The sequence below is a fragment of the Sciurus vulgaris genome (assembly GCF_902686455.1).
Source record: "Sciurus vulgaris genome assembly, chromosome: 1".
NCBI classification, from domain to species: domain Eukaryota; kingdom Metazoa; phylum Chordata; class Mammalia; order Rodentia; family Sciuridae; genus Sciurus; species Sciurus vulgaris.
In genome coordinates, this window is record NC_136461.1 from 101381529 (window position 1) to 101394388 (window position 12860).

Genomic DNA, 12860 nt, shown 5'->3' on the forward strand with positions numbered 1-12860 from the left:
CACTACACCTCGTGCTCTGGCAGCGCGCCCCAAGCCTCCGGCTCCGCGCACCGTCGTGGGTTTCCCGACACTGCAACTTACGCCCTCTCCGGGACCCTACCCCCGGCTCTCGGACTCCACGTGACCCTAGGTACCCAACCGACTTCGAACCCCATGGCCACCCAGAGGGGTGAGGTAGGAGCAGCCTGAGTAACCCCAGACTGTGTCCCGTCCACGCCCCTCTGGGCTGCGCGGCGGGAGTTTTCGGGGAGCTATGCTGAAACCTGGTGGTGCGGAGGAAGCCGCGCAGCTCGCCCCTCGGCGCGCCCGCGCTCTTGTCCCAGCCCCCGCGCCTAGACCTGCGGTCCCCGACGTCTCTCCAGCTTCGGTCCGCTTAGGTCTTGCCTGCCTTCTGCTGCTGCTGACTCTGCCGGCCCGTGTAGACACGTCCTGGTGGTGAGTTGTGGCTCTTAGGGTTGGGCGGATCAGGCGCTGGGTCAGAGGCTGAGGCTTCAGTAGGGAATATACAGTTCCCTGCACCGGCTGCTCAAGGGAATCCCTGCAGTACCGTCAACTGAAGTCGGGAAGAGTAGGTATGGAGCGAAGGGGCGCAGCGTCCTACTCCCATGGTGAGGAGGGTGCTAGGCATTTGGACACTCCGTGGTTGAGGCTCCCTCGGGCCCCCATAGCCTGTACCCTCTCTACTCCATTCAGCTCAAGCCCCGTAGGGCAGAAGTTACCTTCCCGTGCGTTCAAAGAACCAGGTACTTTCCGGCCTTGAGGTGGCTGTTCCGTTGGCCCTCAAACCCTCAGGTCTCCTTTGGGAGGTGGAGAAAGGGGCAGCTGGCAAGGACGGGCAAGCCCCTACTAGTCTACTCACCACGGTAATGCAGGCTTTGGTAAGGAGGCAGCACCCAGCTTTAGAAGTGAAACCGAGGCAAAACTACCCCATTAATCCCCACTATTAAAACATACAAAACACTTGGGTTTGCATAATCTGGGCATTTGTCTAAAGCCATGGCTTTGAGATCACTTGGAATCTTGTCTCCCTCCCTTGTTTTCTTCTCCTGAGGACCCCATCTCCCAGAGGCTTCCGGAATCCCAAAGTATTCAGATACCCTCTCTCCTCAGAGATCTCTTGAAGGCCTTAGACTCCAGACACTTCACAAGAGGTCAGATGAGGCATTAGGCATTAAAACTCCACTGGATGGCCACTGCGGTATCCCAAATCTGTAATCTCAGATACTCAGGAGGCTGAAGCAGGAGAATGGCAGGTTCAAGTCCAGCATGAGCAATTTTTAGTGTCTCAAAAGAAAAAGGGCTGAAGATGTAATTCAGAGATAGTGCTTGCCTAGTTTGTGTGAGGCCTGATGTTAGAGATCCCCTGTGTTTGTGTGGGAATCCACTTTGTTGTCTGTTTTTTCAGAATTGCCCCATCTCCATGTGCTTCCCAGCACTTGATCGCCCTTATCCCCTTCTTTCAGAAATAGAGCTGCCCACCTGCCACTACCCGCCCCCACCCCACCGCGACCTTGGGGAGGGGCAGGGCAAGGGGGAAGAATTGGACTGAGTGAAGATTCTGTCATCTTTCCTCTTCACCTACCCCCCCACCCTCATCACGCTGGTCTCTTGGACTGGGCTAGTGGCCCCTGTACCATGCAGTGCCCCCCTTCCTTTTCTTACTCTGCTCTTCCTCCCTTGCAGCCATCAGGCCCCCTCACCCTGCACCCTGTGGTCTCTTCTCCTCTTGCACCCTGTGGCTTTTCTCCTCTTGACTTAGAATCTTGGCTGGAAGGGTGAGGGGTAGCTGGCTGAGGGGCCGGCTAGCTTGGGCTGCAGATTCCTATCATTTCAAGATGCGTTTCTCTCCATCCCCACCCCCACCCCTGTTTTCCTGTTGAAGAAAATTCTCTCTTGGATTTTCTTTTTTTCTTTTTTTTTTTTTTTTATCTCTGATGTGTTGGGGAAGGCAAGGAGGGGGGTTCTGCATGGGAGAGCAGGCGGCCTATATCTTACATCTGGCTTGAAACATTCTTTTAGAAAGGGAAAGGGAAGGGAGACAGGAAAAACGCCTTTCAACATTCAGAATGAGATCAAAGCCACCCTTTACCTTCATGGCTCAGTTTGGTTTTGGACTTACATCTTCTGGGTCCCTATAGAGACAGAATGAGAACATGAAGTGACCACTGTACATCTTTATCCAGCTCAATTTGCAATTTGGTTTTAGGGACTCTTGATTGCTCCTCGGCAGCGTGGGAGGCAGTCTCGGGACCAGTTTGTGTTTAGATGAGGAAATATCACTGACAATTTCAGTAGTGGTTCCTAAAGACCCAAGTGGCAATCTTTGTAGATTGGTTTTTTTTTTTTTTTTTCGTTGATTGCTCCCCCTCTTTCCTTTCTCCCTCTATTACCCTTTCCCCACATGGTTCATATTAAAGATTTTGGAAAAACTCCGAGATGGAAGAGCTCTGAAGAGAGAGGCAGGTGACACACAAAGGTACTTAGCAGTTCCTGTGAAATGGAGGAAGAGAGCAATAGGGGGCAAGGATGGGGAGTGGGTACAGAGGTGTTCAGTCTCCTTGCTCCCCACCTGTCACAGATGCCTGCCTCAGTGGTTGCCACTTCTAGGATAAGGTAGAAAGTTGATGTCTGAAGGCACATCAGGCCCCCAACACAATTCTTTCTTTTCCTAAAAGAAAACCCAACAAACTTGATATTTTGTACAACCCTTGGAAGAGATGCATATTGACTTCAGTGTATGTCCTTGTTCCACTATGGAGCAGAAGACTAATAACAATGTCACCAGATGATAGTCTGTCTTCCTTCTAGCCCTACATTCTTCTTCCTCTCCAACCACTCCCTCCCTCTCTCTACCCTTAGAAGAGAAAACGGATGGTTTCTTCTTAGTCTATGATAAACAAGAAAAGGGGACTCCTGTCATGTGCTTCCCTGTTCCATTTTTTTTTTGGGGGGGGGGTGGATGTAGAGAATCAAAAGAGTAGGGCTATGTTCATGGGCTCACAAATAAAGAAAAAAACAGAGTGGTATTATTAGCCTAACTGTTGCAACCAACAATTGAAATTTAATGAGTCCTTACTAAGGCACTATGGCCAAGCACCTTAAGAGCATCATCTTTAATCCCCAGAACAATCCAGTGAGAAGTACTATTATCCCTATTTCACAAATTAACAAAGTGAGAGAAAAGAGAGGAGCAGTAAGAAACTTGCCCAAGCCAGATGTGTTGGTACAAGTAGCTGAGGCAGGAGGTTCACAAGTCTGAGATCAGCCTGGGTGACTTAGTGAGACCCTGTCTTAAAATAAAAAGAAAGGACTAGGGGCATAGCTCAGAGGTAGAGCACTTGCCTAGCATGTACAAGTCCCTGGGTTCAAAATCCAGTATGAAAAGAAAGAAACTTGTTTAAGTTCACACCGATCTTGAAGCCAAAGTGTTCTACTTCTAAGAAAGTACTGTGTGCCCCTCTTACTCCTGGAATAAAAATGAACTTGGACTTTGGAGTCAGATGACCTTTGTTTATCCTGCTTTTTCTCCAACTACTCCTGATGGATAGAGTGGGATAGTTTTACGTACTATTACTGAACCTCAGTTTCTTCACTATAAAATGGATCTCTTTTCTCTCTCTGAATTTTTGTACCAAAGAAAATATCTTGTAGAGAACTATACACATGCAGTGGTATTTTGAGCAGATTTGGGGGCTAGGGATGTGGCTCAGTGGAACAGCACTTGCCTAGCATGTGCAAGGCCATGGGTTCAATCCCCTGTTCCATGAAAAGAAAAAAAGAGATTTGGAGAGGCTAATAGTTTTTATTCCTGTGTTCAGAATCCTATATGTGCTTGGCTGAACCGTGTATATTAAGAGAGCTACACAAAAGGAGGAAGGGGGAAAAAAAGGATCTTTGGCCTCATTGAAAGGACACAAACATGAAACATCTGCAAATAGATGGGCAATGTTGACAAGGAGTAAAGCTGTAACTGAAATGAAGTTTATGGCAGGCTAAGGAGATGGAAGTTGGGGATAAATCAGAGCGGTTAGGTGTTTATTCAACAAAGTTATTGAGTACCTACTATGTGCTGGACACTCTTATCAGTGCTGAGGACACTAATGTGAACAAAACAAAGGGCTGGGGGTACAGCTCAATAGAAGAGGGCTTGCCTAGCATTCGCGAAGTTCAAGACCTAGCATCCTCTTGCCCCAAGAGAAGATTAAAAACAAGAGACAAGAATCCCTGCCTTCATGGAGCAGTGTGTTCAAATCAGGCTGGGATTGTGGGGAAATGCAGACTCTGATTCAGTCGGCCTGGGGTACAGCTTGAGGTTCTGCATTCTAACAAATTCCCAAATTTGTGCTCTGGGGACAACACTTCGAGTAGTAGTAAGGGTCTAGAGCAGGGTGTGAGTCAAAAGAAGGAACGTGAGTTAGTCAAAAGCAGGTGAAGGGAGAACATTCTGGTACAGGAAGCAGGGAAGAAAGTGAAGAACTAATTTTTGGAAGAGGAAAACAAAGTTGGAGAGTTAGGGGCATCTAACATCCTCTCCCAAACCATTAAGCTGGGGGATGTCTTAAACAACTGTGTGCCCCTAACAGATGAACTCCAGGCTTGTTACATGGCAGGGATTTTGTAAGCATGTGGTAAACTGTAAGGAGATGGACTTGGTCTCTGGCTCAGCATTATTGGAGGCCCCCACACTGACAAGGGCCAACTACTGACCAGCAGGCAAGCCCCATGCTCTGCAAGGTCTTAAAGCAGTTACTTGGTGGAGTAAGCCTGGTAGTGGAAAAACCTAATTATCTTACCATTTCAGATTCTGAACAGATGTTCCCACGCTCATTGAGGATGTAATAAGAGGGACCAGTGTGGGCTGCAGCAGAATGGATTTAAGTCAGACCACAGGAAGGCCTTTTCACCAGTTTTGCCCACCCCACTCCAGCCTGTCTCATGAGTGCTGGATTATTGGTCTCGCATTCCCATCCGAACCCCCTCCTTCCAAGCAGCCTCAGGAAACAAACAAACAAAAATCCCCAGAAAACAAAAACACACATTGCCTAGAGCAGTATTCTGGGGCTGAATTTGAGAAGCAGAAGGGCGGTAAGACAGGGAAGAGCTCCAACTCCAACCCATCTTGATTCTCCAAACAAAGCACCACAGCAGTGGGTGTAACTCAGGGCTGTGCGTCAGGCAGCCCTTTCCGGCCTGGCCCAGCCTGGGGTGTTTATTTTGTTTGTTCCTGGAAGCTGCGGCCCTGATGGACAGTGCTGGGGACACTGATTCCATGGGATTTGTTAAAGAGGGCCAGGCCTCTCACCCCTCCCTCGGGACAGATGGGGCCCATCAGCCCTGCTGAGTTCCCAAAGAGGCAAGCATCAGCCCTCCTGTGTTTGTTTGAGTTGGTGTCACCAGTGGTGATCCAGTCTGTGGGTGAGGACTGGCTATGGGAATGCATGGGGGGAAGGGACACAGGGCCTAGGGCAGTTTGGCTTTTCCCTTCCCCCACTGGCTGCCCTCCCTTCTCACCCATTTCTAGACCCATTTTGAGGCAGTTTCCAAACCACTGGCTCATTCACAGTTCAGACCAAAGCTTTTCTGTCTGCAGCAGCAACTGTTCTCTATGATCCCCACCTGTTCAGAAGGGAGTCACTCTTTGGTGTGTTTTGGACAGAATAGAGAATGGCCTGTAAATCAAAGGTGCTATGGGATTAGAAAGACAGGCTTGAGAAGCAGGGCTGGGCTGCTGAGCCAGAGGAAGTAGGTGAATGATTCTGAACTCTTGGTGGCCTCTTGGGGAGAAGGGGTGATGTACCCCTGTTTTCTCTGGAAATGTTCTTCCCAAGGCTTGTGATGGCATTTGAAAGAAATATATTTGAAAGAAAATAGTGCCTTAAGAAACTGGAGAATGACTCTAGTGACCCACTTATCCTTTAGGAGCCCATCTCAGGTGGTCTTCCTAACTGATCATACTGGGCAGACGGGGCACTGGATTATTTTATCTTGGCTTTTGACTTCCCACTGCAAACAGCCCTCTGTCCATGCAGGTCCATCCAGAACATTGTACCTTAGAGGCTGGGGAAAGTGATTTAAAAATCTTCCTTAGTTAAGACCTCTTGGGCCTGAAAATAAAGGAGAGGGAAAGTGTTGGTGGTGGGGGTCTTTCTCCACTACAAGACTGGGAATGAGGTTTTTTTTTTTTTAGCTACGTAAGTCTAACTAAAGCTGTAAACATTACTCATAATTGTCCACTATGTCTCTTCCTGCCCATCCCTCTGTCTCCATCCCCCTGCCGCCAAACCATGTCTTCATGGACTAGCCACTCAGACGTGCCTCTTACATGTGGGTTTAAGAGTGTTGTCTTAGACCCTTGTTTTGTTAGTTTACTTTTCTGTGAGGATTTTAATGTTTATTAAATAAACAAGCAATGGTTTGTGTGACATGCCCACAGCTTCTGTGTATATGACACATGCCTGGCCTATGTTCTGGGAGTGTGTGTCACTTTGGCCTTTGGCTGGGGAACTGGTAATGTGGGAGACCACCAATAACTCTTTCTGCAACTGTGTAACTATTTCTTCAGAGCTTGTGGGGAATGGTTCTATCCATCAGCCTCAGGGAATGTGGGCTGGGGGAAGGGGAAGAAATCTAAGGTCTAGATACAAAACATCCCCTCTTTATCCCCCTCCTGATGCAGAAAAGGGGCTGGATGCTCTGACAGGGCCATCTCCACCTTACAGGTACATTGGGGCACTAGGGGCCCGAGTGATCTGTGACAATATCCCTGGTTTGGTGAGTCGGCAGCGGCAACTGTGCCAGCGTTACCCAGATATCATGCGATCAGTGGGTGAAGGTGCCCGAGAATGGATCCGAGAGTGTCAGCACCAGTTCCGCCATCACCGCTGGAACTGCACCACGCTGGACCGGGACCACACTGTCTTTGGCCGTGTCATGCTCAGAAGTAGGGGCCTCTTTCATCCTGCTTCAGCTCCTTCCTTTTATATGCTTTGGGGGGAAGGGGGGTAGGCATACTTCCTACTCTCTTCCCATACTACTTCATAATCAGAGCACAGGATATAGTTGGGAACAAACCCTGAGTACCTTAGATTTGTAGGCAGAGGCCCCTCGAAATCATAGTGCTTTGGAATGATGGCACAAAGGTAAAAGCATTCCCTAGCACCTCCATCTTTTACCCTCATTTTCTCTGCCCTCCCCATTCCCCATTCTGAGGGGGCATCCATGCACTGTAAGGATGAGGACCAGAGATATAGTCCCCGCAACACTCTCAACACTACAGTAATGGGAACAAAAGATAAACAGAAAGGTGATATGTAAACATTTGGAGAGTCAGTGGCTTGGCCCTAACTCAGCAACAAAGCTAAGCAGAGCTAGATAGTAAACTAGGAGAAAGGGAACAAGGGAATCTGGAGGTGTCAAGGGTAAAGGGCTGATGACTCATCAGGCCCCAAGAACAGGCAGGGAAGGTAGCATGTCTTTCTAAACAGACCTCTGGGCTGGGGTCTGTACCACAGGGGAACTGTCCAGCAGAGTGGGCCTGAAAAGCCAGGAATGTGGACTCAGGCAGACTTAACTCTACCAGTGTACCAGTGGTGGTGATGATGCATCATGGGACTTGTCAGTGGAAGGACCCAAGAAAATTGCAAGGGAGTATAAATAGGCCCAACAGGTCAGATGTACAAAGAAGTGGGTAGAGAACATTGAGGGCTGAGGGAAGAGGTCATATACTCTGGGGAATCCTCTTGGAAGGGAAGGATACCTTGAATAAAGGGAGTATAGGGGGTGGCTCTGGGAAAGAAGAGGAGAGGAGGGGAGGGGAGGTTTTTGAGACTGCCTGGGTTGAAGAAGGGGACAGTCGTGGACCTCTTTCCTGATATACCTCTACCTTTCTCTAGGTAGCCGGGAAGCAGCATTTGTATATGCCATCTCATCAGCAGGGGTGGTCCACGCTATCACTCGTGCCTGTAGCCAGGGTGAATTAAGTGTGTGCAGCTGTGATCCCTATACCCGTGGTCGACACCATGACCATCGTGGGGACTTTGACTGGGGTGGCTGCAGTGACAACATCCACTATGGTGTCCGTTTTGCTAAGGCATTTGTGGATGCCAAGGAGAAGAGACTTAAGGATGCCCGGGCCCTCATGAACTTACATAACAACCGCTGTGGTCGCACGGTCAGTACGCATGTCTCTGTGTGTACATTCATATTTGCTGGGGGTGACCAGTTCGTGTAACTGTAGACTAAATGTGAAGGTAGAAGAACTGAAGGCTTCTGGATTTCTTCCAAAAGTCCCAACATCCCAGAGGAGAGTACTAGGGAGCTTGGCAATGCCTAGGATTCCACCAGGTTTCCACATAGATGGAAGGTAGGAAAAGGTGGAGAAAAGAAAAATAACTTTTTAAAGATGATGAGAACTGCCTTCATAAAAACTGAGAAAATGAGAGGTTGTTCTAGTCTGTTCACTGAACACATTTGAACACATCCTGTATAAAGTGCTGGAAAATGACATACTACAAAAGCAGAAGGCATGATATTTGATACTTTAAAATGTGTAGACTAAAGGACTTGTGAGCACACTGTAATCATGAGCAGAATCCTGTGGCTCTATAATCCAATAGGCTGTCATAACATGGAGAGCACTGTTGATCCAGGAGGATTCCTAGGAGTTTCTTCAACTTAATCAGGAAGAATGGGTGGGATCTGATGTGGGAGAGAATCACCAAGGGCTTGACCAATCGGTCAGGGCCAGCAGATCACAGAGCACTCATTCTTTTGGCCCTAATGATGACTAAAAAGTACCCTGATCAGTGACTTCTTTACCTGCCTCCTTTCCCGTTCTAGGCTGTGCGGAGGTTTCTGAAGCTAGAGTGTAAGTGCCATGGTGTGAGTGGCTCCTGTACTCTTCGCACCTGCTGGCGTGCACTGTCAGACTTCCGCCGCACAGGTGATTACCTGCGGCGGCGCTATGATGGGGCAGTGCAGGTGACAGCCACCCAGGATGGTGCCAACTTCACAGCAGCCCGCCAAGGCTATCGTCGTGCCACCCGGACTGATCTTGTCTACTTTGACAACTCCCCAGATTACTGTGTCTTGGACAAAGCTGCAGGTGAGTAGTGAAGTGGGCAGAGACATGGAGTCCAGTACAGGCATCACTGGTTAATCATGGTCTGTTCAGTTCCAGGAATCAGGTAAGGGGATGCTATGAGAGGCATCCGTCTCCTCCCCACATGAAAACCTAATCATGAGATTGGTGACTTATACCTCAGTCCATCAGGTCCAATGCTACCTACATGGAGAGAGAGTCATTCAGTAACTTGAGGCCTGGGGTCATGTAGCGCTCCTTTTATTCTCAGCATCTGGGATATAGTAGATCTGCTCAGAGGATGTTTAAGTAAGTCACCTGTTTTTAGTTCTGAGCAATATGTGGGCTACACAGAAGCATAAGATACAACACCAAGCCTATGACTCTTTGTAGTCTAGCTAAAGAAGGATGTTGCTCAGTGGTAAGCATTGGCCTAGCATAGCATGCACAAGGCCCTGGGTTCGATCCCCTCAGCACTGCAGGAAAAAAAAAAAAAAAAGGAATGGGTAAATGGGTAATCAAATGCAACTACAAAGAAAGATGACAGGTGGAATTAAGAAAAAGTTTTTTTTTTTTTTTGAAAACATGGAATTTAAGCTGGTCTTTGAAGGGTAAAGATTCTCTGGATAGCTAGAGAGAAGACTAGACAGATCTGGGTGTAGTGGCACAGGCCTGTAATCCTGGCAACTTGAAAGGCCAAGGATGATCCCAGGTTCAAGGTCAGCCTGGACAACTGAGTGAGACTCTGTCTCAAAATTAAAAGAATAAAAAGATCTGAGGATGTTGCTCAGTAGAATACCCATAGGTTCAATTCCCAGGACTGGAAAAAAAAAAAAAAAAAAAAAAGAATAGATATTGTGCACAGGAACAGAGTGGTAGGGAAAGCCTTGCTCTTGTTCAGGGACAGAGCAGATCAATCTTACTGAGTAAATGTTTCTAGCAAGGGGAATTAAAGGTAGAAAGATAGGCCAGCACCAGAGCATGATGATACTGAAAAGGTACATCCAATGTACTACCACTTAAAATTCTAAGATGGAGTCAGGGAAGCAAGGAAAGAGATCCATACTGAAGACTTTACCTAAAAAGTAGCAAATGGTTGGTACCAAGCAGAAAATGGTTGTTTTTCAGTCTGTTGTAGATCAGTGTGGTGGAATTTTTGGGACTGCTGGAAGGGTATTTCCCCAACAAAGTGGAGTTCCATCCTGCCTTATAATTTCTAGTTCTGATAGGTTAAACTGGGAACAACATACAGCATAACAGAACTGCTTCTTTTCTGATTATTGTCATGGGGCTCCCAGGCTCTTTTCTTTCAGGACTTTGGTAAGGTGGAGCCAAAAACCTGAGCTGTCTTTTGTACTGTTTGTTTTTACTCATCACTGTCATTCCTGGTGGTGAGTCAAGGGGCCAGGAGAAAAACTGAATAGAAACAGGGTAAAGCTCTACCCAAGTAACAGAGAAAGTATGTGTACTTTGCAGGGTGCTAAAAGAAAGGTTGAGGAAGCCCTACCATACTGATTTCCTGCCCTTAGGTATGTTTTCCAATTGGTCTAATTCAGAGGATTAATCTTTGGATGCCTGGAAATGATTCCATAACATCTGAGGTGTAAGCCTTTTTTGGCGGGGGCAGTACTGGGAATTGAACTCTAACACTAAGCTGTATATCCAGCCCTTTTTCTTTTTAATTTTGGGACAGTATCTTGCTAAGTTGCCCAGGCTGTCCCTGAACTTGGGATCCTCTTGCCTCAGCCTTCTGAATGTAAGCTTATTTTGCCATACCTAAAATTCATCTTTGGGGAACGATCTTTGGAATTAGGGAGGATAGGTCATATGTGTATTAGACTTCCTCAGAGGCATAAAATTAGGTCTCATAAAACCCAAAGTGGGGCCTGGAATTCAAAGGGTATATAGCTCATTCCAGGAGCCATTGGAATTAGAAGACTAACATATATATAGAATAATATAGGTAGAAAGATGGAAGGAAGGAAGGAAGGAAGGGAGGGAGGGAGGGAGGGAGGGAGGGAGGGAGAAAGAGAAAGACAGAAAGGAAAGAAGGAAGAATAATATATATATATGACCTCAGAACAAACTCTAGAACAGTGACTTCCTGACATTTGGGGTTGTATACTCTTATCATTAAAAAAAAACAGAGCGTGTAACCTCCATTATATACATATTTACCTAAATCTATTGTTCCACTATACTTATATATAATAAAATATGCATAATATATATCCCTAAAATAGTATTTTAAACCAATGAATAAAAGACCAATAGAGAAGTTCTAGAATGTCTTTCCCATATCTCATGCAATGTGAATACAATTGCTATCTAAATTTGTTAATCCATTCTCTTTCTTGAACTTCCATGCCAGTAGTCACTTCCCATCTCAGGGTCCTTCTTAACAAGGTCCAACCCATAGAAAATTCTGAATTTTTTAAATCTGTTGACAGGATCTCTTTTACTAAAATTGATCAAAATCAGGTCCTGAGCATTCCATGTGCAGGGGGAAAACATCCCAATCTTTCAAAAAGTTCTTACTGTAAGGGGGTTATGCCAAGAATATTCCTTAGGAACTCCTTAGAGATAAGTCTTCAGCAAGTCATGCTAATCAATGCACCTCCTCAACTGAACAGAGATTATACATATAGTAATCCACTAAATTAGATGTTATTATTATGTCCATTTTCATATGAGAAAACTAAGGCCCAAAGACATTAATTAACTTGCTAAATCACATAGCTAAGAAGTGGCAGAACTGATATTTGAACCTATTTGATCTCTGAGCTCATGCTTTTAATGGTCATGCTCTATACTTCTTTTCAGTATAGTACAATTTAATAAAATATAAACCAACGTCCAAAATACAAATAAATGGTGGCAAGATTAGAGTTGTGGTAAGACTTCTTAGAAGAGATAAATTATAGGCTAAGTTTTTATTGTAGTTGTTCTACTCATCATTTTTTTGTTTTGTTTTGTTTTGTTTGGGTTTTTTTGGAGGGGAGTATTGGGGATTAAACCCAAGGCCACTTTACCACTGAGCTACATTTCCCCATCCTTTGTATTTCTTATTTTCAATCAGAGTCTTGTTAAGTTACCCAGGCTGGCTTCAAACTTGTGATCCTCCTGTCTCAGCCTCCGGAGTAGGGAGGTATGTGCCACCATGCCTGGCTAGTGTTTTACTTTTTATTATGGAAAATTTCTAACATAAAAAACCTCACCAAGCTTTAATAATTATGAACATATTAAAGTTAGGTTTTGAAGAGGATATAGAAATGTTTATTAGTATGGAGAGAATTGCAGGCAAAATCAATAGCCTTTGAGGAACCTTGGTGGTAGGAAATAAGAAGCCTGGTTTAGAGGGCAATGAGGAAATGATCATTTTGGCTAGAGGGTGTATTTTATGGCTTCTTCCTGAGAATGTGAATGAGGTTGTCCAGAGCTGCTGAAGTACAGATAACTTGGTTTTCACTCCCTCTCTTTCCCAACCCAGGTTCCCTAGGCACTGCAGGCCGTGTTTGCAGCAAGACATCTAAAGGAACAGATGGCTGTGAAATCATGTGCTGTGGCCGAGGATATGATACAACTCGAGTCACCCGTGTCACTCAGTGTGAGTGCAAATTCCACTGGTGCTGTGCTGTACGTTGCAAGGAGTGCAGAAACACTGTGGACGTCCATACTTGCAAGGCTCCTAAGAAGGCAGAATGGCTGGACCAGACCTGAACACATAGATACCTCACTCATCCCTCCACTTCAAGTCTCCCAACTCAAAAGCACAAGATCC

At 46.2% G+C, this 12860-nt stretch overlaps 1 protein-coding gene across 10 annotated transcripts in view; it reads right to left on the bottom strand.

Moving 5' to 3' along the window:
- Nucleotides 1–12860, bottom strand: part of ST7L (suppression of tumorigenicity 7 like) — a 179524-nt gene that overhangs the window by 62874 nt on the left and 103790 nt on the right. For 2 of the 10 annotated variants that reach the window (XM_079135540.1, XM_079135533.1), the window contains one exon: nucleotides 7930–8328. The exons of 4 other annotated variants lie outside the window; for them this stretch is intronic. In XM_079135540.1, coding sequence (XP_078991666.1) covers nucleotides 8068–8328 — 261 coding nt within the window. In that variant the 3' untranslated portion in view covers nucleotides 7930–8067. 4 more of the 10 variants (XM_079135538.1, XM_079135543.1, XM_079135534.1 and 1 more) reach the window with 4 other exon arrangements.